We start from the raw sequence: 25,768 nt of genomic DNA, 5'->3' as shown, positions 1-25,768 counted from the left end.
GGTTCCCCAAATAAAGTCAGGTACCCATTATTCGTCGAAATTTGAACCCAGGGCGTCAGGTTTGGATGCCAAGTGCTTAACCACTCATACATCGCACCCATTCACGTATAAATCATTTTTTAAAACACAAAGGCAAATGAAGACTGTATAGGACCCTAGGAGTATGAGATACACGATGGTTCTTAATCTTTTTTCATGTAAATCATTTCGTCACTTTAGTATTAGTATGTTCCAGGCTCATTTAAAAAAAAAACCTCCACATTTTGATTTTTCTAAGAAAACAATTACTAAGTCTTTTTTTTTTTTCTCTTTTTTTTTTCTTTTCTTTTTTTTTTTTTCGTTTCCTTTATTCAAACTTGTTTTTAATATCAAATCTTTTTGGATTCTGGTTGTCATCGTTGTTCCCTCTGCTAGATACATCGTTGTGTCGATAGTTTAATCTGAAATGAAAAAAAATAGCATTGTTAAGTTACAGATAAATGTTGACTTTTGAAACATTAACTATTCTTCTTTGGAGAAGATAAAATGTATTTATTTTTAAAATTCAAAAGTTATCATAAAAAAATTGCAGACGATTTATGTTATATTGTAAGCAGTGCAGGTTTTACAGGTTACGCAGGCTATTGTTATATATATATATGTCTGGGATACTGGGATAGACACATGCCAACTATGGGATATTTGATGCCATAATTGAGCTGGGAACATTTGAAAATAACATAGACGTTTCATGATAATTATAACAACCACTTTAGTTTTGTTTTCCTACTGTACTACTTTAAATTTTTCTGATCTGCTATTGGAACCTGTATCTAGATAGCATATTAACATTAAAAAAAAACCACACAAATGTATTGAACATGGAGTGGGTAAAAAGAAAGAAGACTTACAAGGTCCAGGGCTTTGGTTGTGTTGACTAGCATAATTGTTCTGGCCTGAGTAACTTGTCTGGCTTGGAATATTGCTGTTGGTAGGATAATTGAATGCAGACAGAGAAGTTTTCGGAGTGTTCTGACTTGGATAGATGCTTTGACCACCGTACTTGTTCTGGCTCGGATAATTGTTTGGGACATTACTTTGGTTTGGAGTGTTGCCTATAAAGTAATTTTGTATTGGGAAATTTCTCTGCCTTGGGCTGTTATTGTGACTTCGATAATTGTTACCATTAGCAGAGTTGACATGCTTCTGATAGGCATTCTGGCGTTGGTGGTTTCTCTGGGTTGGGTGGCTATTCTGATTCGGGTAAGTATTCTGCTCTTGATAATTGTTCCTATTCTCATAGTTGGGTTCATTTAAGTTGTTAATTCCTGCATTAGGGTTTACTTGAGCGACGTTATTCTGACCATAGAAATAGTTTTGACCTTTATAATGACCCTTGGGCGGATTATTTCTATGAATAGGGTTAGGCATATAGTTTGCAGTGTTATAGCTTTCTTGAGATTGATAAGTACTGATGGTGGGGTCATTATTAATAGAAAGGGGGGTATAATAACGTGAATTAGTTTCGTCCTGATAACTGTTAGTATATTGTTGGGTAGTTGAATCAGGATAGTTGCTCTTTGTAAGGTATTGGTTTTGATTAGGGTTAAGACTGTCTAGCTGATTGACATTCAATTTTGGTCCATTGTTTTGCTCGGATACCAGGTACTGGCTAGATGAAGAACTATCATAGGAAGATTTTTCTGGATGTGTATTGACGTATTGTAGATAGGCGATATCATCAATGTTTGCGCCAGGGAGGTACTCTCTGTAATGTTTTGGTTCAATTCTTTGACTGGGAGCCTGAGCAAGGCTCGAGTCGCTTTCGTAAGACTGTCCAGCAGGATGTGTATTGACGTATTGTAGATAGGCGATGTCATCAATGTTTGCGCCAGGGAGGTACTCTCTGTAATGTTTTGGTTCAACTCTTTGACTGGGAGCCTGAGCCTGGCTCGATTCACCCTCGTACGACTGCCCAGCAGGATGTGTATTGACGTATTGCAGATAGGACAAGTCTGTTGAAGCGCCATCTGCGAGGTATTCTCTTTTATGTGGATTATAGGAGTCGCTAGTCTGAGCTACAATTTCTGTATTATTTGCATTTGCCAGAGAAAGCAATACTGAGCAGATAATAGTTGTTTTGGGGAACATTTACAAGTCTGGTAAAGATAATAAAATGCATTGAAACACAAAACTTATCAATAGTTATTTGGACTTATAATTGGCCGACATTTTTAGTCATACGTTTTAAGTGCTATAAAGGTTATCAATTTATTAAAAGTAAATATTTGAGTTACCTAATTAGCACTATATAATGTTACTAATATTACTAATACATTAAACAATATACCATAACTTACAAATAAAAAGCATTAGAAACAATCTAAGACACTGTGATGTTAATTTATCCTATTTAATTTATCAATTGAGACCAGACTACATTTAAATGCACCACCTTGTCTATATCCAATATGATCGATGTACATGTACCTTATTAATTCAGAAAACCCTGTGACTTGTATTGTAAATATTTAAATCTGTCAGTTCATTTTTGTTTCCTTAACTAGAAAGAATAAACTCGATATTGATTAATTGACTTTCTAGTTTTAATTTATAGGCCTAAAGTTAAAAAGTATGCATTTGAAATGTTTGAATAATGTCCTAAGTTCCTAACATTTAGCGCCAGAGGTAACTCAGCAATGCTAGTGTAACGTACAGAGCTATACGGGGAGCGAGGCGCTAATTGTCATATGTTAGCATCAAAGGATACCACAATTCTATTCGTCGAAGACTTCAACCACGCCCTGCTATCTGGTCCAGCTCTCCATTTCTTTCGGCTCTGATTATTAACGTTTATTAATTATCAACGGGGAAAAAAGGTTAATTTTAAAAAAGTATTATCCATTAAATTTTTGCCATATATATGTTAAAGAGACCAATTTCAAAATGTAAAAAATAAACTATTACATCTCCATATTAAAAAAAGTATTATTTATAAAACAGCCATATACACATTGATATATATACGACATAGGTGGTTAATATGCATGACTAAATGCATGATGCGTAGGACTTAATTATCATCTTTTTTGAAGTAACGTCTGTATCATATAAGATATGAAAGAATAGAAAGTAATGTTCCGTGTTAGAACTAGATTTAAAAATGAACTTTATTGCCTGCGATTGAAAAGACAATAAAGAAAAATAATCTTTTTTCATTTCTACAAGTTTCAGACTTCCAAGAATTGAATGTAAATAAAATGACACTTGTATAATTAATTGATATGGCCCATTTCTTTCTTGTTGAAACAGTGAATACGTTTTAATTTAAACACCTGTTGTTGTTTTTTAACAACTCGAGTTTTAAGTGGATAAGCTACTTCACAGTAATGTTGCCAAGTAAATGAAAATGATGGTTGTAATAGTTATTAAAATTACATCACATTAACACTGACATATAACTCCAGTGTACGTTCTATAATTTAATATAAAGATCTGATGAGGAAAGTACTCGTTATCGTTTCTTAAAGTAAACAGATTATTATTGTCTTAAATTACTTACGGTATAATTTCTTACGTTGTTACTATATGCACTGAATAAAGATGTGCCTTTTAATACGTTGTTTAAGTTACTCTATAGTATAAACTTTAAGCACTAGGGTTTAGATGGTAGTTTATAACCCGAGGCGCTGACATTACTAGACCGTCTAGAAGTTATGAATGTTTATATAGCCCTATCTTGTCTGGGTTTTTTTTTCCGTGCCTGATTTCATCGAAAAAAAATTAAAACTAATAAATTACTCAGTGGCCATCTTGGTCTTGGCTCGTATTCAGGTAAGCATCTTACTGCGTCATGATGCGTGACAATCCCTACTTCCTTGATGGCATCTGCTGTCACAAGAACCATCGTTCAATTGTGTGATTTAGGTGTAAGCTGTAAGTAGCCTAATGACTGATTGGTGAACTTATGATTTTTGTGATGATACTATAGACACCTTAGGAATGAAATCAGTCAACTATGGCGAATAGTGGGACCTGAAACAAACAAACAAACAAATAGCGAATAAAGTTAGTGCCTAAATCAATATACATACATTGTCTCTGACTTCATTACAATCTATAGATATCTCATTTCACTAGCTGCACTTTGTTGCATTGGCCTACATGGATGATGGAATGTGATGCTTTTTAACTTAGGTCTACATGAAATATGATACTTTTTAACTTAGGTCTACGTGAAATGTGATACTTTTTAACTTAGGCCTACATGAAATGTGATACTCTTTAACTTAGGCCTACGTGAAATATGATACTTTTTAACTTAGGCCTACATGAAATGTGATATTTTTTAACTTAGGCTTACATGGCATATGATACTTTGTAACTCGGACACGATGATATTAAACCCTACACAAACACGTATGGAACTCGCAATCTAACGGCTTGGTTTGTCTCATGTTTTCACTGAGGTATAAATCAAGCACAAATTTTACGTCAAAAAGAACCTAGAGTTACGTTTTGTAAATGATAACGTTTGTAGAAGGGGTGTGGCTAAAAGACAGGAAGACGAAAGGATGATGGGAACAGAAGAGAATCACGTTTTATAAGATGGAGAGAAAATATTGTAGTTGGCCTTCTATTAAATGCATTGTGTAATATTTTCTTTAAGATTTTATCTCACCAAGATGGTATACAGTTCTGTATACTAGCAAAGGCAGAATCTATATTTTTAAAATAAATTTTATATTTTAATTTTTTTTATTTAAAAAACTGTTTCACATGTTTTTTCATATACTGAAGATAATTACATCCTAGCTCAGGGCAACGGGGAGGGGGGAGAGTTAGCAGTGGTCAGGGTTCGAACCCGGGACACCATTGATCGAGAATCCAGAGCGCATACCACACGACCAGGTTGACTGACTTCTTTGCAGTGTGACAATCTTTGTCCGTTAATGCGATTACCTATTTACATTACGTTCAACATTTCAATAATGTGTATTTGTTGATTTGTTGTAACTTTTAATTAATAAATATGCACAGCTTTCAACTTCAATGTGGATGCATAGAAAACACAAAATGAAATAATGAAATACTTTCAACAAGATATAACTCACTAAAAATACACGTCTTGGTGTCACTCTTCTCTCACTGGTTCTACTACAGACCACATCGTGATTTCATCACAATCTATCCAAACTACACAATCAAACCAGCTATACATAATTACTGCTACATTACTAATAGGAATTTGGCGCGTAAAATTTAGGATTTGTTTATTTTGTTGTCTAACTATTTTAAGTTTTCTAGCCACAGACAAGAATACCAGATACTGAAGTCAATCGAAGAGCGGGCCTGCAAAGCATCCACACAATCCTGATGCAGTCCCAGCTGCGATGTGCAGGACACGTCTGAAGAATGGAAGACCACCGCATCCCTAAACGACTCCTGTATGGCCAACTAAGGGGGGAAGGAAAGCGCTCACAAGGAGGATAAAAAAAAAACGCTTTAGGGACACCATCAAAGCTTCTCTGAAAGCCTTCAGCACTGACCCAGCCAACTGGAAGGCATGTTAACCAATGACTTCAATTCTGCCAAGTCACTGGTTTTCCTGGCTGGCTCAGGCAACCCATTCCATGCTCAAATAGCATTAGGGTAGAAGGAGCATTTGTACAAATTTGAAATAAAAGTAGTTTATTGATAGCGTCTTTAGAGGCAGTCGAATTTTCTTCATTGAGTATTTTGGGGGACGTAGTTATTTTGTTTAGTGACATTGACGACGTGTACGGATTCCCTTCATTATTGCTTGAAATGTTCTGAATTATCAAAAGTCCTGACCAACTCATTTAAACAATTTACCGTATTATCCCGCATATATCCCGCATACACGTAGGCCTATAGCCCACATACGCGTGCACCCCTCCAAAATAGGTTTTAAAAAATCGTACAGCCCGAACACTTATATACTCCGCACTTCGATATTACCGGTATCGGCAAATTAGTTAAGTTACTTACTAGTCCCAATTGTTTACTAGTACTTACTAATTAGCCTATAGATTCTCTGCCGCATCGGTCCCATTTGTTTTGTTGAGGTTTATAATGAGATGCTCATAAAGCTTTCCAATGTACGTTTCACAACCACACATAGAAGGTATAAAGACCCACCGGTATGTCCATACTTTCCGTTATGCTGTGTTGTAACATGTTGTAGAACCCGCGGGTTAAATACGGGTTAAATACGGCACTGTTGGCCTTCGCCTGTGTTCTAATGTTCTTTGGAATTAATTGTTACCTCCGCTTTAGCCTAGTCAACACTTTACACAGGAAAAGGTTCCCAACATTACGCAGGGTTACCTTAGAAACAATCAATAACAATATTTATACCTTTTATAGATCTTATGCAAGTAAGACCATCGGATCATTCATAAACAGCTTTTCCATGGACCCTTTGTTTTAAAAGACATTTCCATTATAATATTTGAGTTTGCTGTGGCTTCTTCTCCTTTTGCAACTTCTTGTGTGACAAAAGGGGCCAATCCTTGATACAAAGCTGCGGTCACGGGTTGGGCATCTGTAATCACCAGGCGCCGTTGTATTTTCACCCTTCTTTCCCCTACTGTTGTTTATGGCATCTGCAATCCCGGACCCTTCCTTTATGCTCTCTCTCCATATGGATCTATCCAGTGCCACTTTTTCCCAGCTGCTAGTGTCGATATTGAAGAGCTTCATGTCGCGTTCGCATACATCCGTATGCCGTAAAAGTGGGTGACCAGCGGCTCTCCTGCCTTCTATTAGATCGCCATATAGGATGTCTTGTGGAAGTCGACCTACTATGAACGTGGCCAAGCCAGCCAAGCCGTCTGCTGCTGATAACACAGCGGATGTCCAGGCACCCTGCTCTTCGTAGCACTTCCTCATTGGTTATTTTATCTTGCCACTTTATTTTAAAGATCCGCCTTAGGCATCGGAGATGGAAGACAAGACAAAATTTTCTAGCGTTAACTTACACTTTGACTTACAGTGCTCAATGAATTTGACTTATCATTCTTTTTTTTTTTACGTTATTAGAGAAAAATGACCGTTTATTAAACTTCTCCTTGTTAACATCTTTGGAAATGTAGATAATTTAGATCTAATGCAGCAAATGCACAGGCCTATCACTTCACTCCCCTGACTTTTTCTTTCAAAATAAATTTAATTAATTTAAAAAAAAATTACTCCTCTGTGTATTGGTAAGCTAGCACTACGCTTATGTGTTTATCAAAAACAAAAAAGGTAGGCCTATTGTAGATCTATCACTCCAATTGACCGACACTCTTTGGGTAGCTGGAAGGAGAGGCGAGTGGCACTAGTACTGGGTGAGCGTGCGGGGTCTGTACTCTGTTAGTCTCTCTCTCTCTCTATAGCCTATATATATATATATATATATATATATATATATAGAGAGAGAGAGAGAGATAGATAGATATATATATAGATAGATAGATTAGATAGATAGATAGATAGATAGATAGATAGATAGATAGATAGATAGATAGATAGATAGATAGATAGATAGATAGATAGATAGATAGATAGATAGATAGATGCAAGTGGGACAAAATATGTAGGTCACAGCTGGGGCTGCGCAGCCACGGGAAATACTGCATTCCTCACTAATCATCGGACTCGAAGACAAGCCTTTTATTTATATATATATATATATATATATATATATATATATATATATATATATATATATATATATTATATATATATAGGCTATATATAATAGGCCTATATTTATTCACGCCTATATAGATTTATATAGATATATATAGGTCAGTGTTGTTGTTGTTTTATTAGATTTTGTCCCCTGTTATTTTTGTGTATTATGGAGCTTTCTATGGCTAGAAAACCAGAAAAATGTGCCTATTTTTTTCTACCTCTTCAAATGTCAACAAATACTGAAATAGCAACACAACACAAAACACCTGACCTGAAGTTACCCGATGATGGCAGATCCATAACTTGTATTGAAGCTAAATCTAGGATTCTAGGGACTCTAGGCCAAATTAAATTCGAGATCAGTAAATAAATATTTTACATTGTTACTCATTGTAGATTTAGTTAAATCTCTAGTTTAATTAGAATTAATAAGTTTAGTAGTTTAAGTTTCAACTTAAGTACAAGATTAATCTTACTTAAATAAGACAATAAGTTAATAACTTAGACGACTTAATTAGTCTTAGTAGTCGACTTAGACTTAAATAATCTAGACTAGATAATTATAATATGATAATGATAATAGTGATACTAGATTTTACTAGATAGATTATTTAACTAGATTATAGACTGGTATATCGATATCAGTATATGACTAACTACTATATATAATACTAATATTAGTAATATGAGTAGGCCTATGGCCGGGGGGGGGGGGGCTATGCTATTATATAGATCTAGATCTAGAAAAGTAGAATTCTATGTCTATAGACAATCTAGATCTATATACTGGTATATAAATATGTATATATATATATATATATATATATATATATATATATATATATATATATATAATATATATAGAGAGAGAGAATTATATACATCTATCTAGATTCTATATTAGATAAGTAATAGATCTACTCTCAGCTACTATCTACCTTGTATCTAGATTCTAATTATCTATATTATAAAATATAATATAATCTTGAATATAAGGCCTAATTCTAATAATTTAATAGCCCTATACTGCCTATAGTAGCTCTATACCGAACCAGTAATACTGGCTACTCAAAATAGATCTATATTGACTATATATAGATGAAGATCTAGACTTAATTGTACTAGATTGTAACTAGATCTAGGTCTAAATCTTGTATTGAATTCTTACATACGATACTTTTCTCTTTTAGTTGTTACATTTTTGCTGCTTTGTCTACATCTTGTAGCTTTTAACTTGTCATAGATTGATGACAAGGGTGCATAAAAATTAAAAATACAAAATATTGTAAAGAAGATTAGACCCTACCGAAAAATCACCAACTACCGAAAACTCACCAACTTAAAATGAAACAATATACAGTCTGGACAATGAAGAATCATGACTACCATAAGTGCTCTTCCATTAAAGACATATAATATGTCATGTGGTGTGCACTCTGAACTGATCAACGGGTCAAGCTCTGCCTGCTACCATCGCCCCCTGTCCTGTGGGAGGTTTGGCTAGGATTTAATTATCTTCAAATATGTAGGAACATCTGATACATGTAAATCAAAAACAAAACATGACATTCTGTAGTACATATAGACTAACAGAAAGTATTTAACTAAATGGAAACAATACTCAAAACTCTATTAGATAAACTATTCGTATATCACACTACTTCAACAGCAGAGATAGTTCCCTCATAAATTCTGAAAATTCTATTGCTAAGATACTTGGAAAATATTCAGAAAAAATATTAGGTGACTACCAATGTCAAATCTGTCTTGATAGATCCACGAATGATCACATTTAAGCCTTTAATGTCTTTGGAAAAGAAGACTATGTGTGCAATATTTTGATTTACAGACTGACTAGATTACTACACAAAGTACACATGACATTAAAAAGATAAGTCCAGGGAGAACACCAGAACAAATAATCTCACTACCAAATAATAATTTTCAACCTGACTCTGGAAAATTATATTGAATGACAAAATATTTCAGATTTAAAAAAACATGTTTCCATATATATATATATATATATATATATATATATATATATATATATATATATATATGGAAACATGTTTTTTTATATTTATATATATATATAACGTGGACTTTTTAGCCAATCATTACAGTACAAGGCATTTGCAGAAGAATAGTTGTTTTTTTTAATCATTAAAAAAATAAAATAATTTTTTTTTTCATGTCAGTTTCAGGGAACGTAATGGTACTGGAAGCTAATCTGTATTTTTATATTAAAATTGATTTAACTATGTGTCATTGCAACACAAAGTCGCAAACAAAAAATGTATTTTAATCTAGATCTAAATAAAAGGGTAGAATTTGGGGCTCTAAAAACCTAAAATTACCGTTACAAAACAACTTTTGCATAAAAGTGTTGAAATATTACATTACACTATTAGTTACATAGACAGTATTTTAAAATAATTTTTAGTTAACTTAGAGTATGTTATTGTTCTATTTAATTCTGTAAAATTTGCAAAATTTTATAAACAAAGCATGAAATATGTATTTATACATGTATTTTGTCTCTAAAGAGTTATGTCCCTTAAATAATGCAGGAAGACATTACAATTGTCATTGTTACCTCCCCCTTTCTTTTTTTTTTTTCCTGAATCTACAGATATAATGAAAGTGTTTTAAATTTGTATAATTAATGTCCGACTGCTTTCACTCTAAGGGAGTGCTATTTAAACCCCCTCCCCTTTTTTATGCACATAGTATATATGTGGTCCTTGATTAAACTTTTGCATATCAATTATAAATCTACCTTCTGTCAAAAAAAAAATGTAAATTCCATTGTAAAATTCTATAAGTTTGGACAATTCATTTTCAAGAGTTGAAAGAAGTTTGATATAACACTGCATGGAATCAAATTATAAAATATGCTACCAAAACTCCACATTTTTTGGAAATTACTATAATCATTATTTTCATTTAAAAAAATAGTTTACTGAATCTTTAAGAAGTTTTAAACTCCACACACATTGTAAGTACAATAACTTAATCAGTAGGTCTGATATATGTTGTGCATTTTTTTTAACTGTAATTTAAGCATTTAGATACAAATGGTAAGGAAATAGATCTGTTTTGATTTTACATATGGTAACTGAGCATTAAAAGGAATTAATTAGAGGTGTATCCAATGTCTGTTTTTACAAAGCTTCTATCAACTCACTCTGTCTGTCTGTCTGGTAAAAAGTTTGTTCCTGTCATTTCTCTGACACCCAATCTCAGATAAAGCTGAAACACTTATTTCTTTTACCTGACTGACTGACAACACAAAAATCAAATTTAAAAAATAACAAATTAGTTAATTAACTATTGGTAATTAATTATTTTGTTTGGTATCTTGAATAAGGAAAAGAAATTGTACTTGACTAGATCTGATGGTGTATGCTGAATTAGTCCCCTTTATAGATCACCACTTGAAAGTAAATTTGGATAAAACAATAGGTATCTTTACAATCTCTGTACTCATAGGCTCTTCACTAGCAGAGCGGTTAGAATGTTGGCTTGAGGAGACTTGAACCATCAGTTCAAATTCAGGTCATCCTCCTTTATATATATAAATGCTTAAGGTAAAAACGATTATATCATTCATTATAAGGACATAATAAAATGAACATATATAAGACTAAAAGGCTGTGTCTGTGTCTTCGCTTTGTAAACTTATTAACGCGACAACTTTCGGTACCTATGATAATTATGATGATTCTATTTATAAGGTGCTATGCTGTTAACATAATTTGTCCTATACAATTCTCTCAGGATGTTTCCTATATCTTGTGATAGAGTGCAGTGCTGTCTCATAGACCCTGGCTCATGTTTTTATCTAGTTATAAAGTTGGTTGAGAGTCTCGTGATTAAGATCGTGATTTCCTTGAAATGAGGATCTAATTATTGTTATGCTGTGTTTCCCTCCCCTTTCTTTGATTTTCCCCTGCTTCAACTATCTGGCAGTTATAATTAATTAGGAATAAATAAACACATCAAAATATTAGAGAGTTTTTTCCCGTAATAAAACAGTACCATTAGCATTACTTTTTTGTCTCTAGTTTTTGCTTGCTAGTCACTTCCCTTCGCTGACTTGTGTATTGATCCTGCCTGTCTCCTCATGTTCAATGCTCATTGGCTAGTTTTGTTGTTTTTCTTCTTGTTTCTTAGAATAGCTGCACGTGGAACTGCCGCGTGAGAAACACCTTTTAAAAAAAATATATTTCTATTCAACTGGAATTTCATAACTCGTTTTATGCCAGATCTGTAAGTTGTGTTTGAATAACTTGGTCATCTTGCTTAAGTGACTAGACGATTAACGCTCTGTGGCTAGTTTCTTCAATTTATCTACAGTTTATTTTGACTTCATTTGGGCCATTTGTTTGTAAGTTTATAATGCATTGTTTTAATTATTTGGTAGGCCTATAGTGTTGTTAGGCTTGAAATGTTGCTGCTCGTTGAATGTTCTTCACTTTGCTTATGAAATGTATATGTTCTATTTCTTTTAAGAAGACTATTTAGTGGGTCCTGTGTACGCTAAGAGTGCATACAAAGCTGTTATAATTACAAAGAAAAAAAGAAGATCCTGTCCTGTAGTAATGCTAGGATTCGAATTATGAATCCACTGTTCTGTGGCTTGGCAATCTACCGAGTGTCTGGCCTTCAAATTTAGACTCCAACTCTCTGCACTACTTGATAAATTAGTTAGCCTACACAGGGCATCACTTTGAGGAATGATACATGTCGCACAGGGCATCACTTTGAGTCGCACAAGGCATCAACTTGAAATTAACTCTTTTTTTTTTTTGTTTCACTCTTGATATCAATATTTTTAGTTATTGCTCTATCTTCGTAACACAGGAGTAGGAAACGTGAAGGTGGAGAGGGGGAGAGAGAGAGAGACTAAATGCCTACCGGTCAAAATAGGACCAAAAAAGACTTATGCTGCATCAAGTTCGTCCACGGCAGTCGTTGGTGACCGTGGATGGGAAAAGGAGGGTAGTGAATGGCTCTGCATTTCTGTGTCTCCGCATGTAGGTGGTGAGGCCCTAAATGTGCCTGAAATGTTCGACCAGATAATAAGCAAACTGTTGTAGCAGAAAGATATATAAATACCGGAATCGTTCATTCATCTACACCAATTCTCCCGCCAGTGTTGACAGGTTGGCGCTATAAAGTTCTATCGTTTGCTCTAGTCTCCCAAGAGGCAGAGTTTATATTGAAATCTCTCCATGGTACTGTAGTGGGAGCTAGGAATCGTTTTCTTTGCCCGCCTTCAGTTCTCTTTCCTTTTTAACCGCCGCCGCAGTTGAGATTACATTAAGATTGTTTAGACACCTTGCAGGAAGTTTAATGAAACCTTACAATACTAGTGGTTCCTCGATATTGATGCAACCTGACTCTAATTGGGTTGTTAAGATTAACAGAAGCATGGCAACAGTGATAATCTATTGGCCATGGGCGTTGTTGGGTTTGTTTGTTTTTTTTTTACTCAAAAACTAGTTTCTAAATACCGGTATTAATATTTTTTTTATATTAACATGAAATTTTGAGAACGTCTTAGAGACCAAACTGCAGAAATACACTTGAAATGGTTTGTAAGGATCAACTTGCCAACTAAGCCTCGTCCAAGCTGGAGCAATCTTTTGTTTTCTCCAGCAGACACGAGTCACCTTGAACATCTCTCAAGTTAACTACTTTGAGGCGGGATCTAATCCGAGAAAAAAATCGCCTATCCTTGGAAAAGCACGCTAAAAATTGCGAAACAAGAAAAACATACAGAATAATTTTAAAAAGCAACAAAGGTTATTGTATTAATTAGTTTGGATCAGTCCTGTAATTAAATTTGTAATAATTATAGGCTAACAATAGGCCTAATAAATCTGTGCGATTAGAAATAATTTTACCTATTGTTTTTGTTTAGAGCAATATCATGCTTTTAGTTTTCTGAATGCGCTATGCTCCTGATATCACTTGTTTGGACCAGGAGCGGGAAGAAGGGATGATAGGTGTGAATGTTACCTCGATCGCTGTTTAAATAAATAAAAAATTGTACGATTTGAATTCAAACTCAGGGCTCATGAATTCTCAAGGGGACTAATTCAATTTATACCGCCACATCTCTCAATAACAACTTCTTTCCCTTGTTAGATACCAAAAAAAAAAGTAATTAATTACCAGTAATTTATTAACTAATTGGTTCTTTTTTTTTTTTTTCATTGTTTCTTGTTTTGTCGGGTAAAAGAAATAATTGTGCCAAATTTCAACTTGATCCGAGATTGGTTGTGGGAGAAATAGCGTGTAGGGCCTACAAACTTTTTACCAGACAAACAGAGTGAGTTGATATAAGCTTTGTAAAAACGTAAGCTTTATTTGCCTGGACATTTAGAGATTTTAGCATTGAGTGCATAGAAAGAACTATAACTCGAGTGAGCTTAGAAGTACGTTTCAAACGGTTCCTTTCATTTGTACACGCTTATAAAAATATGGATTGATTCTTTCGTTTCGTTGTTTCTGAAAAGTAAACAAGCAAAATAGCAACAAAAATATTAAAAAAAAAAACAAAGCTTATATAAGAAAGAGAAATGCACATTTACAGCCATTACTCAATGCTCTAAGATTTATTTCCCTTTTATATATATTTTAAAAAATTAATTACTGCTTATTAATTTATTAATGGATTAATTTTTTTATTGATTCATGTTTTGTAAGGGATAATCAATTATTGAGCAAAGTTTCAACTTGATCCGAGACTGGAAAGTGGGAGAACTAACGTGTACAAATTTGTACCAGACAGACGGAACGAGTTTGATATGAGCTTTTTAACCAAAGTTGGTCTGATCTTTCCTTTCTTCATTTTCTTTCTTTTGTACTTTGTACTATCCAAACATCATCATTGTTGTCATCCCTGCAGTGCTTCTACTGCTTCTAAAATATCAATGGTGGTCCAGGCTGATAACACCAAATGAAAATTAGTTACCTAAAAATCTGGCTGACCAATGACCAAGACACCTGATCTGTCTTCAACCACTAAGAGTGTGAGAAGATATGATGATGAGTTTCATAACTAGTAAAATATAAGGACAATTGAAAAAAAAAAAGAATTTTGTTTTTACAAGCTGCAGATGTTCCTTTAAAATGAAGATTATTACACCCTACAAGTCGTGCGGACTTGGTTCGAACTTGGTGAAAATACTCCAAAAGCATATACCACATGATAATGGGGTTTAATGGCATATTATGTTTAATATCTTTTGGAATTAGTACAAATATGTGTTTCTGAATTATGACTTTTGTTTAGAAATGTTTGGTTCCATTCAGTAACAGGTCGCATGATTTAAACCAAACAACAATGTGCCAAACTGATGACAATATTGGGACATTGAAACACTTGATCAAAATTAAGACTAAGATCATATTTTTTTAATCACACATTCTTTTTTTTTTTTTTTTTTAATGTAGGCTCCTGGGGAGTGAATCATGTCAGATATTGAGAAGAAGAACCATGTCACCATACACTGGTTCCGCCACGGTCTGCGCCTTCATGACAATCCCGCACTTCTTGATGGGCTGGAAGACTGTGTAGAGTTCTACCCCATCTTTATTTTTGATGGAAATGTTGCTGGTACTGTGACAGTTTTATTTTAACTAATGATTCTGATGTTTCACCAACAAACTGTCCATTTTATTCTAAAACTAATTTCTTTGTACCTGTACTTGCTTGTTAATCCATTCTACATTTAATTACTAATGTTTTTAATCAAATTAATTGTTAACTGGTGAGCTCAGGATGGAGCTGTGTGTACATGTTGAAGTTTTTAGCTGACGCTAAAAGAATAGTAAATTGCAAAGTAAAGTAACTCTGAGCTAATACTTACCAGATTAAATCAAGCCCAACCTACTTGTCTAATTGACTTTTCAAGGCAAGGATTTGTTCTCTCTACTGCAATCTTTTGTATGAAAATAAGATTGTGTTCATCATTGATCATCACATCATAGCTTATGTAATTAATCTGTAAGGTGTCAGTAGACAGCTTCTAAACTGTGTAGAAATTATACTGTACTCTTAGTTTATCTAACAATGTCATTGTGTTGTTCTGGCAGGTATTTCTACTGCTGCTTTCCCAAGAATGCAGTTTCTTCTTGAAACTCTACAAGATCTTGATGAAAACTTAAAGTCTCATGGCTCACGTCTGTATTCATTTCAAGGAGATCCAGTTGAAATATTTAAAAAACTTATTGAGGTAAATAAACAACACAATCAAACATTCTGATGCTCAATGAAGTAAATGCTTTTTGTTCATGAAATACCTTGAATAGAGTAAGTTATCATCAATTGAATCTGATACAAAAACATCAACATTAATAGAAATAGTGTGATACAAGTTGAACTATTTAATGAGATATAAATATTTTAATATCACCCAAATTACTTTAAAATATTTTTTTATTTAAAGCTGTACAATAATACATATTCCTGTTAGCACTATAAATATTGTACAGCTCTGAAACAGCTATTTGTATTCTATTCCTAATTATTGTCAAACAAATATAGAGGAAAATAGATTTCATGTAAACACATACAATGAATTTTATGGTCTTTAGAGTAACCATCATAAGACTTAACATATGGTACCAGGGTATTTCACCTAATTATTTAGGGAAAATTGGATCATTTTCCTTAATGTGGTTCTTTTCAATTAAGTCTCTGGCTATGAAAAGGGGAGGGTAATTGGGCCAGACAGAGACATTCATAGCTAATGTGAACTGTTCTTTTGAAATCAACTTTTCTAGGTAAAGATAAGACTTTTTCAGTTATATTTTTGTGAATAGAAAATTAGATTGTACTTATCTATGAGGAACTTCAGTAAAAATTATACTCAAGAATATTTTTAAAATCTTAAATGATAAAGCATCATTGTTACAGTTTTTGAACAGAATGGATTTATTATTTATAACTTTTTGTTTTTTGTTTGCTGTAGGAGTGGGGAGTAACAAGAATCACATTTGAACAAGATCCTGAGCCTGTGTGGCAGGACCGAGACACCCGTGTCAAGAATATGTGTCTAGAACTTGGAATTGAGTGCATTGAACGTGTCAGTCATACTCTATGGGACCCTCAGCAGTAAGTGGTCTATAATTCCTACATGTCTATCAATTTGTAATGCACTAAGATCTTTTATTGTTTAATCCTTCACTTTCTTTACTTCTTTCTTTTTTTTTTTATCTTGTCTGTGATAAGCTGCTATTCAGAGAATTACATTTTACAAAGAACTGTGTCATAATTGTAATGTTTCAGTTTTTTTCTTTATTGAATACATAAGCTTTAAGAGAAAACTAACTGGACAACAGTGAGCTATCACACATTAAATAGTTACTGAACAAGGAATTTAGCAAGACTTTCCAAATGTAATAAAACATTCCTTACAGTATATCAGCTTTCCAACAGAATAGATAGCACAGTAAAGGTGCTTAACCTTTGACCTATGTTGCCAATACATAGCAAGTGTTTTATAGTAGCATTTCGATTGTGCACAATGCCTTTCTCACCTTTGCTGGCTCTCAGTAACAACTTTTTGTTGGTCACTGGACTATAGAGGCAAAGCCTTGAAACCTCTTTTAGACTTTAAGGATTAGTACTTAATGCTAATTTAAGACTTAAACTCTTCATTTTATTTCAAATATATTATATTTTCACTAAAGGTTAACTTTTGTTAATTTTATTTTTCACTTCTACCTATGACTGTTGGTTGAAATTTGTTTGTTTTTTTTTGTTCTTTTTATTTAACTAGCATACATTTTTTTTAAAGCTAAGCAAAGTTTTTCTATTGGTTAACATTAAGAATTCCTATTGTTCACAGAATCATCAAAGAGAATGGTGGCACTCCTCCTCTGACCTATGCTATGTTCTGTCAAGTGGCTGACATTGTAGGCCCACCACCTAAACCCAGAGAGGATCCGAACTTTACTGGCATCTCTTTGCCAGTCAGTGAACATCATGATGAGAAATACAGACTACCCACTCTGGCTGAGCTAGGTGAAGAGTAAATACTTGCTAAAATTTGAGGCTCCATTTTCTAAGTGAACTAATGAATTATTTTCTGGTGATCTGCTATAATGATAGAGATTGTTGGGTTAGTGGTCATGCTTCTAGTCTCCAATATAAGTTTTGCATTTCATTGTGAGCTGATCAGGCAAAAGCTTTTGTTGTTCCTAAAGCTTTTTTTGAAACAGAAGAATCACTTGTTTTTTTTTGTAGTGTTGAAAAGTATATCTTTTTCATTTATCATGAACAGGAGTAGAAGCTGAGTCTGAAAAACAGGCCAGTCCTTATTGTCGTTATCTTGGAGGTGAGAGTAAAGCCATGAAGCTTTTGAGCATTCGATTGGAAAAAGAACGTAAGGTGTGTAAAATATTTTAAAACTACAACTGACATTCTTATGATTTCCAATAGTTTTTTTTTTATGTAGCCTTAATGTCGTAAGTTCTGAAAGTTATAGACTGATATGCATATTAGTTATTTTGTTTAATGCTGCATTCAACATTTTTAACTGCAAATCTGCTTTCATTTTTTGTGATATAATTTCTTTTTTAGGCATTCAGTCTAAACCAGAGTCTACCCAATCAACTTTTCCCAGAACTTTCTGGAATGCCAATGAGTCTTTCCCCCCATTTGAGATTCGGAAGTATGTCTATCCGTAAATTTTATTGGCTACTTCGGGAAGCATATGCTGAGGTAAACAAAACTTTCTAATCAATTTTTTAACTAGTAGTTTTTACCTTCTATTAGTTGTAGCAAAATATGTTGGTCATAGTTTTCACTGTAAAATTGCACTCTTCTGTAACCTTCTGAAGAAGTAACAATTACTTAATATGTTTGTACAACTGTTTCCCTCATGATTGTATTGTATCCTCTAGGTCCATCCCAATGCTCATATTCCATCCTCCATCACTGGGCAGTTAATCTGGAGAGAGTACTTCTATTGTATGTCTGTGAACAATCCTAACTATAACCGCATGGTTGGCAATCCAATATGTCTTAAAATTGACTGGTATGACAATGACAATCACCTGAAAGCCTGGAAAATGGTCAGTATCAATATTATTGGTGTAGTAATGTATATTTAAACAATTCAAAGCTAAATGATATACTGCTTTTGATTAATAACCATTGCATATGTACTTTTAAATTCAAGCTATTTAGCAATTTGTGCATTTGTTCTCAAACCTTTTCAGAAATATTTTTTGTTCATTGTCATATTTGTTTCATATATTTAATACTGACACTTGATTTGTATTGCATAATATGTCTGTATTATATACTGTAACTCATCAGTTGAATTATTGTTATTAAAAAGTATGCCATGTGTCTCTAGGGTAAGACAGGCTATCCATGGATTGATGCTTGCATGCGCCAGCTTTTACAAGAAGGCTGGATTCATCAAGTCTGCCGCCATGCCACGGCCTGTTTTCTCACCAGAGGTGACCTGTGGATTGATTGGGTCAAAGGGCTGCAGGTAACAGGTTATATCTAATTCCTTTATCAGATGGTTTTACATTTTTGAAACAAACATGGACATTGTTTTTCTTTAAAGATGTTTACCTATGTCATGTTACATTGAAAGGTGTTTGATCGCTATTTGTTGGACGCTGATTGGTCAGTTTGTGCTGGAAACTGGATGTGGGTGTCCAGCTCTGCGTTTGAAAAAGTTCTGCAGTGTCCCAAATGCATTTGTCCTGTCCGCTATGGCAGACGCATGGACCCAAAAGGAGAGTATGTCAGGTATGGAGTAATTTTTTTTTCTTGTTCATTGGACACTTTTACTTACAGAAAGCTCAGAGTTAGGATGCAAAAAAAATGTTAATATTTATACACCTTAGCCACAAATAATGACCTCATTGTCAACAAATATTATTCAATGTCAGTTGCTAAGCCACATTGGATCAAGTAATAAATAATGAATTGAAAGCCAGGGCATATCTATGGTCAGAATGATGATAAATATTGAGAATATGCATCTATGATATCTTGTTCACATTTTAACCAAAGCCAAGTCTTTACTTTTTTTTTCTTTTGCATTTCTTTTTCTCTTTACACATTTCTTAGCTCTTGTGGCCAAGATCTTATTGTAGCCCTTTCCCTTTTCATATCATTCTCCATGCATGCACATATGTTTGTGATACATGTAGTCCAAACTTAGGATATGTAAGTCTCAAACAATTTATTTTTGTCTCATCTTGGCAGACGCTATGTTCCAGAGCTGAAAGACATGCCCCTTCAGTACCTCTTTGAACCATGGAAGGCTCCATTAAAGGTACAAGAAGAAGCCAAATGTATTATTGGAGAAGACTACCCTTTGCCCATAGTCAATCACAAAACTGCTTCAAGAGATTGTCAGTCTCGAATGGAAATCATTAAGTCCAAATCTAAAGGTAAGAATTACATTTTCTTTTATTCAGTGGGGAAAGTTATAATAAGATTTTGTTATTCCATGTTTCAATTAATTTTAAACAATAAATGTACTTTTAATATTTTACTAGATGTTCCGCACATTAGACCAGCCAACGAGGATGAAGTCTACACCAGCATGTGGGTGTGCAAAGAGCTGGAAAAGATGGACCTGTGCCGACATGATAATGAAAAACTGTAAGCGTGTGATTGCTTGAAATTAGTGTTGAAAAATTTAAACTAGGAGATAATATAAATATTGGAATAAGTCATTATTATTCTGTTTTCAACTTAGCTTTACATCTCTAAAATAAAATCATTAAAAAAAAATAAGTTTGGGTTCTTTCGGCATGTAGTGGTACGGTACATCAGGCATGTAATATAAAGTTCTTCTATATTTAAAGTCAAGGGTTAGCACAAAACCAAACTTGCTTAATTACAATTTTTTAAAATGTCAGGTATGCAATATCTTTAAATTAAAAATTAAAAAGAATCTGAAATTCCTTCATTTTTTAAGCCAAATTGTTAACATTGAGCTGCCAAAAGTTACTTTAACTTTTATCTTGATGCAATTTCTTAAGTTAAAATACATATTTAAATTTCTCTTTTTTTTTTTTCTAACAGATTATTTAATATGTAAGCTGATGTTGAAGAACACTTTTATTCTCTCAAGATTATCAAAGCCCTAACGCAATGTGTTTTCATATCAACTTATTTGTTGTTGTTGGCTATGTGAGATATTACCTTTAGTAAATAGAAATAAATGTCAAATTTAAACTTTGTCATTACTAATTGTTGTATTACATCAGTGACAGTATTAGTACCAAGTAGTCACAATGATCACATTTAACTTGGGACCAACTCTTTCTAATTTGAAGTTTGAGATAGAAAACTTGCTATTTACAACAGATACAAGTGATATATTATTGAATATCAAATGCTGTGTTCAGATGTCTGCTTTATTATTTGTCCTATTTAACTTACCTTAAAGATCTGGTTTTTATTTAAATATTTTCAGTGCTTTTTTTTTTATTTAGATATTATTATTTGGCACTCTTCTTGTTATTCTAATTTCCATTCATTTGAATTCCATTTAAAAGTTTAAATCTCTTAATTGTTCAATGTCAGATGGTAGTTATTATTAGACATCAGTCTGTTACCTAAAGCTCATTGTCTGGTTTACAGATATTGTCTTTTTTCCTTTTAATTTAATGGTTTTAGATCCACTGACTTCATATTTTTTAATTAATTTGTCACCCTAAGTTGAACTGATGAGTAATACAATTTAGTTTGAAACTACCGGTATTTATTGTGAATTACTGCTGTGTCTTCTTATATGAAACATTAAAAAATCTAGCCTTGTAAATGTTTTAATAATATCTTTATTGTCTAATTCTTATGTACCTAATTAATTATTTTTTCATTCCATTAATTATTTATTTGGTATATCATTCTCCCATACATATTGTAGTAAAATATAAAAGTGTAAAAGCGGTGTGGAAGAGATTGCCCCAGGATAACTTTATGTAGAGCATAATATATCTGTACTTTACAACAATAAAATGATACCGGTATCATAAATGTGACATATATATGGCTAGGACATATTATTTTTATCTGAAGGAATGCTTATAAATGATTTAATAAATATATATTATTATGCTACACACTTTTTTATTAATGATGTTAGTAACATTTTAGGCTTTCATCTGTTAGCTAACAAATAACTTCTAAAGTTTTCAGGGCATCTGAGGAAGACAAAAAAAGGTTTATACTTTTTTAATGCCTGTAATTCCTTGGCTATATATATATGCTTCTCTCCCCTTCTATTGTTTTCTAAATCTTGACCATGGCTGTGCTGAAATATGATCTGATAACAATTTACAATATGACAAATAGTTGGGCTTATTTTAAATATTCACCCTATGTTTAATACATATAGTCTAGAATGAAGAAATATTTTTTTTAAATCTTACTTTTGAAATGTTTTATTACTATGTTGTTGTTTTTTTGTTTGTTTTTGTTTTGCTCTTTTTATAACTATGACAAAGTAAGTTTTAGGACCTCATCATGTTTACTTTAGTCCTTTACCATTGTTTACTTTAGTTATTTGCTATTGTTTATTTTTATTCTTTGCTATTGTTTATATTCCCACCCAGAAAATATTTTCATCTCGACTACAATGTTTATGTTTAAAAATCTCTTCAATCAGTGCTTATGAATTTTATGTTGTACAACTCGCTCATTTTATTATCCTATTATTGCATACATGGATGTGACATTCCTGATTTGTAGTAGCCTACCTCGTTGTCTTCAATAAAAGCCCTTCTTTATTCTGGAGCTCATATCTTGTTTTCTTTACTAAATCTAAATTATGGCAGACTTGTCAAAATTTAGGAAAGATAACATTTCATAGCTTTGACACGCGTCACCTAGATCTAGATCTACATATTTGGCCACAACTAATTGCTAATGCGGTTGAAGCTGTTAATGTAGCATTGCATAAGGTAACCAAACCAATTAACCGATGCTCTGTGCCATCTTTCAATCTTTTCAGAAAATGTAAGGGCGGGACGCCCCGTTCTCATAAAAGTCAAACAATGACCCATCACTTCTATTTTAAAATCTGATTTAGTGCCTTTTAATATCTTCAAAATTACTGTTTCCTTCCTTATGATAGGCTTCCCATTCGCCTGTGTTTGAGACTTGAGTATTATTGCTTCTTCTCTGGTCTTTTCTTGGCGTTTATCTCGTTGTTATGCGATTCTAGTTACCCAGGTTTGGCTTTCCCTTTATGTTCAAGTCAGTGACAGAGTAAGATACGGGGGAAGACAAAACGAACATCGACGATTAACAGAAAACTACATTCCTGTTTATACACACAAAAAACAAACAAGATGAATCAATGACAGTGGAATGCAATGTGAGAAATGTGGATCACTGTATTCTGTTACACATCACAGCAGACGTAGAAATTAAACCAAACACAGAACTCCGTGTAAGATTGCACTGCAGTAGGAAGCTTCTAGTAATTAAACCTCTTACAAGTATATATAAGCCTATACTTCTTCAACATTGAAACAGGTAGTGTTAATGTAGAGTACCAAACAGCAGTACGCCTACTAGAATCTAGGTAGAAGACTAATCTCTATATAGCCCTTTACTTCTATAACGTTTGTTCTCTAAGTGCTGGAAATTAGATCGATCTATCTCTATAGTGCTGGGACAAGTCCCAAAAAGCCCGTGGAGTCTGGGAGCGCATGATGCGCCCTGACCGCACTTAACCCGTGGTGGAGGTTGTCCGGGCCTGAGCAAGCTATTATAGCACAGTGCAGGACAGGCCACTGTCCTGATGGCTCATATTTCTCACGGCTATGACCAAATTTCGATTCACGGTGCCCCCGCTGCGGGGAAGAAGAGGAAACCGTGTCTCATATTCTGTATGACTGCCCCAGACTTGCTGATCTCCGCCTCGACAGGTCTGGGAAACCAAAAATTCTCGACCTGTATGGTGACATATATTCACATACGCAAGACAGCAGGGTTTCTGTCCAGGGCTTTTGCAAGAGAGGATTTGAGCCTCTCAAGCCCTCACTCGTCTAATGGAGTTTGATGATGATGATGATCTATAATATAGGCAAAAAACTATAAAGTGTAGAGGCTACCCCCCTTTTAACCATTTTGAAGAAAGATCAAAGGAAAAAATTGCTTGATGTTGTAAATAACATGGGCGTAGCCGTTGGGGGGGGGCGTAGTAGATTAAATCTATAGATCTCTACGTGTATCTAGATTCTAGATATAATATAAATCATGGGCGTAGCCAGGGGGGAGGTTCTGGGTTAAACCCCCCCCCCCCCCCGAAATGAAATCCCTCCCTCCGGGAACAGAATTCAGTGACTGATTTTTTGCTTTCATTTTGTTTATTGTAGGTGAGATTTAATACTAAATCATCACTTACCACAACACAGCCGAATGGGTTTTGAGTTAAAAACCCTGTACCAGGGGGTTTTGAGTTTAAAACCCCCTATCAAGGGTTTTTAGTTTTAAAACCTCCTACCAGAGGGTTCTGAGTAAAAAAAAAACCTATCAGGGGGATTTGAGATAAAAATCCCTCTACCAGGGTGTTTTGAGTTTAAAACCCACTACCAGGGGTTTTGAGTTTAAAACCCCCTACCAGGGGTTTTGAGTTTAAAACCCCCTGAGTTTAAAATGCCCTACCAGGGGTTTTGAGTTTAAAATGCCCTACCAGGGGTTTTGAGTTTAAAATGCCCTACCAGGGGTTTTGAGTTTAAAACCCCCAACAGGGGTTTTGAGTTTAAATCCCCCTACCAGGGGTTTTGCAGTTAAATCATCCTCTTCTATCAACAAAACTAAAAAAAAATGCAAACGAAAATCCCCAAATTACACACTATAAAATCTATGAGCGTAGCCAAAGGGGTTTTGAGTTTAAAACCCCCTGCCAGCGGGGTTTGAAGCTGAAAAATACCTCTTCAATATTTAAAAAAAAAAAGCAAATTACGCACTCAAATTGCTATGAGCGTAGCCAAAGGGGGGTTGGAGTTTAAATCCCCATTCAGAGGGTTTTGATGCTAAAAAATACCTCATCGATATAAAAGAAGCAAATTACACACTATAATTCTTTGAGCGTAGCTAAGCTAATGAGGGGTTTTGAGTTTGAATCCCCCTCCTCCAGATGTTTTTTTTTTAATTTAAAACCCTTTCAGTTGGTTTTGAATTTAAAATTCCCCTACAGAGCGTTTGAGTTGAAAACCTCTCTCTTCAATATTATTTTAAAGCAAACTACAGTCACCAAATTCTATGACCGTAGCTAAATGGGGTTTTGAATTTAAAAAACAAAACAAAACAAACTCCAGAGATTTGTTATTTTAAAACCCCTCAACTGATGATTTTGACGATAAAACTTTCCTTTTCGATATAAAATCTAAAGCGAAATACATGCAGGCATGTAATTCCAAGAGCGTAGTCAAGAGAGGTTAACAATTTCTACCAGTGGCTGGGCTCCATTAATAAAGTGTGAATAGTCATCTGCCGAAATTGAAAAAGGCTAATTGTGGCTCAACAAAGATGGCTAAGACAGATTTTAGGAGTCAGTTATAGAGATCGGGTTTGTCGAAGGCGCCGGTCTAAATCAAAGAAATCCTATGCCGAACTGGGAGTCGAACCCTTAGTAAGGTTGTGACAGAGCGTATCATGAGGTTTTGCGGGACATGTTCTCCGACAAAATGAATTACGCATAATAAGAGTTGCGGAAACAGCTTGCCGGAAAATGCGGCGAACGGCGCGAGAGAGGTCTAAGTCAGTAAGAATAGCACATTATAGGTTTTTGAAATAAAACTTTTTAATAGCAAGATAATGCACTGTAGATACCTCAGAATATGCATTTTGTTGGCTTTCAATACCAGAAATAGTGCTCGGCGGCGGGGCTTCGCCCCGCGCTGAGGGAGCACTGCGAGCTCCCCCAGACCCCCTTGCTAGCAAGGGCGGGGAGTCTACAGGGGGATTTCCACTAATTCCAGGAAGAACCTATTCTAGGGCACAATAAACGTCTTCCGAAAGGGTCAGAATGTAATAAAGATTAATTATGTACACACACACACACATATATAA

The 25,768-nt window shown here is 34.1% G+C and overlaps 2 protein-coding genes across 3 annotated transcripts; one reads left to right on the top strand and one right to left on the bottom strand.

Annotated features, from left to right (window-relative positions):
* Positions 1–283: 283 nt before the first annotated feature.
* LOC106060452 (putative uncharacterized protein DDB_G0282133) lies at positions 284–3,701 on the bottom strand. The gene is made up of 3 exons (XM_013218330.2): positions 3,542–3,701; positions 891–2,138; positions 284–440 (listed from the first exon to the last, which is right to left on the bottom strand). The coding sequence occupies exons 2-3, from the start codon at positions 2,128–2,130 to the stop codon at positions 436–438; spliced, it is 1,245 nt and encodes a 414-aa protein (XP_013073784.2). The 5' UTR covers positions 2,131–2,138; positions 3,542–3,701; the 3' UTR covers positions 284–435.
* A 4,204-nt stretch (positions 3,702–7,905) lies between these two features.
* Positions 7,906–22,480, top strand: LOC106062218 (cryptochrome-1-like). Of its 2 annotated transcripts, none has more exons than XM_056024011.1 (13): positions 7,906–8,045; positions 15,154–15,316; positions 15,796–15,935; positions 16,674–16,816; positions 17,553–17,728; positions 17,988–18,094; positions 18,287–18,427; positions 18,610–18,780; positions 19,068–19,208; positions 19,317–19,474; positions 19,937–20,124; positions 20,233–20,338; positions 20,765–22,480. In XM_056024011.1, exons 2-13 carry the CDS (start codon positions 15,172–15,174, stop codon positions 20,778–20,780), a joined length of 1,632 nt encoding a protein of 543 aa, XP_055879986.1. In that variant the 5' UTR covers positions 7,906–8,045; positions 15,154–15,171; the 3' UTR covers positions 20,781–22,480. The 2 variants fall into 2 exon arrangements, with proteins under 2 accessions (XP_055879986.1, XP_013075939.2); XM_013220485.2 differs by lacking the exon at positions 7,906–8,045 and adding an exon at positions 11,914–12,076.
* Positions 22,481–25,768: the final 3,288 nt, after the last annotated feature.

This window comes from Biomphalaria glabrata, chromosome 1 (assembly GCF_947242115.1).
Source record: "Biomphalaria glabrata chromosome 1, xgBioGlab47.1, whole genome shotgun sequence".
Taxonomy (NCBI): Eukaryota; Metazoa; Mollusca; class Gastropoda; family Planorbidae; genus Biomphalaria; species Biomphalaria glabrata.
Note: the sequence above shows the minus strand (reverse complement) of the source record. Positions and strands in the feature narration are given on the sequence as shown.

What these genes read in the sequence shown, in the direction of transcription:
- LOC106062218 (XM_056024011.1), top strand. Translation starts at nt 15,172, where the DNA reads ATGTCAGATATTGAGAAGAAGAACCATGTCACCATACACTGGTTCCGC. An exon ending in ACTCTATGGGACCCTCAGCA is followed by an intron (nt 16,817 to 17,552) that starts GTAAGTGGTCTA and finishes TATTGTTCACAG; the next exon opens with AATCATCAAAGAGAATGGTG. An exon ending in ACCTGAAAGCCTGGAAAATG is followed by an intron (nt 18,781 to 19,067) that starts GTCAGTATCAAT and finishes ATGTGTCTCTAG; the next exon opens with GGTAAGACAGGCTATCCATG.
- LOC106060452 (XM_013218330.2), bottom strand. Translation starts at nt 2,130, where the DNA reads ATGTTCCCCAAAACAACTATTATCTGCTCAGTATTGCTTTCTCTGGCA.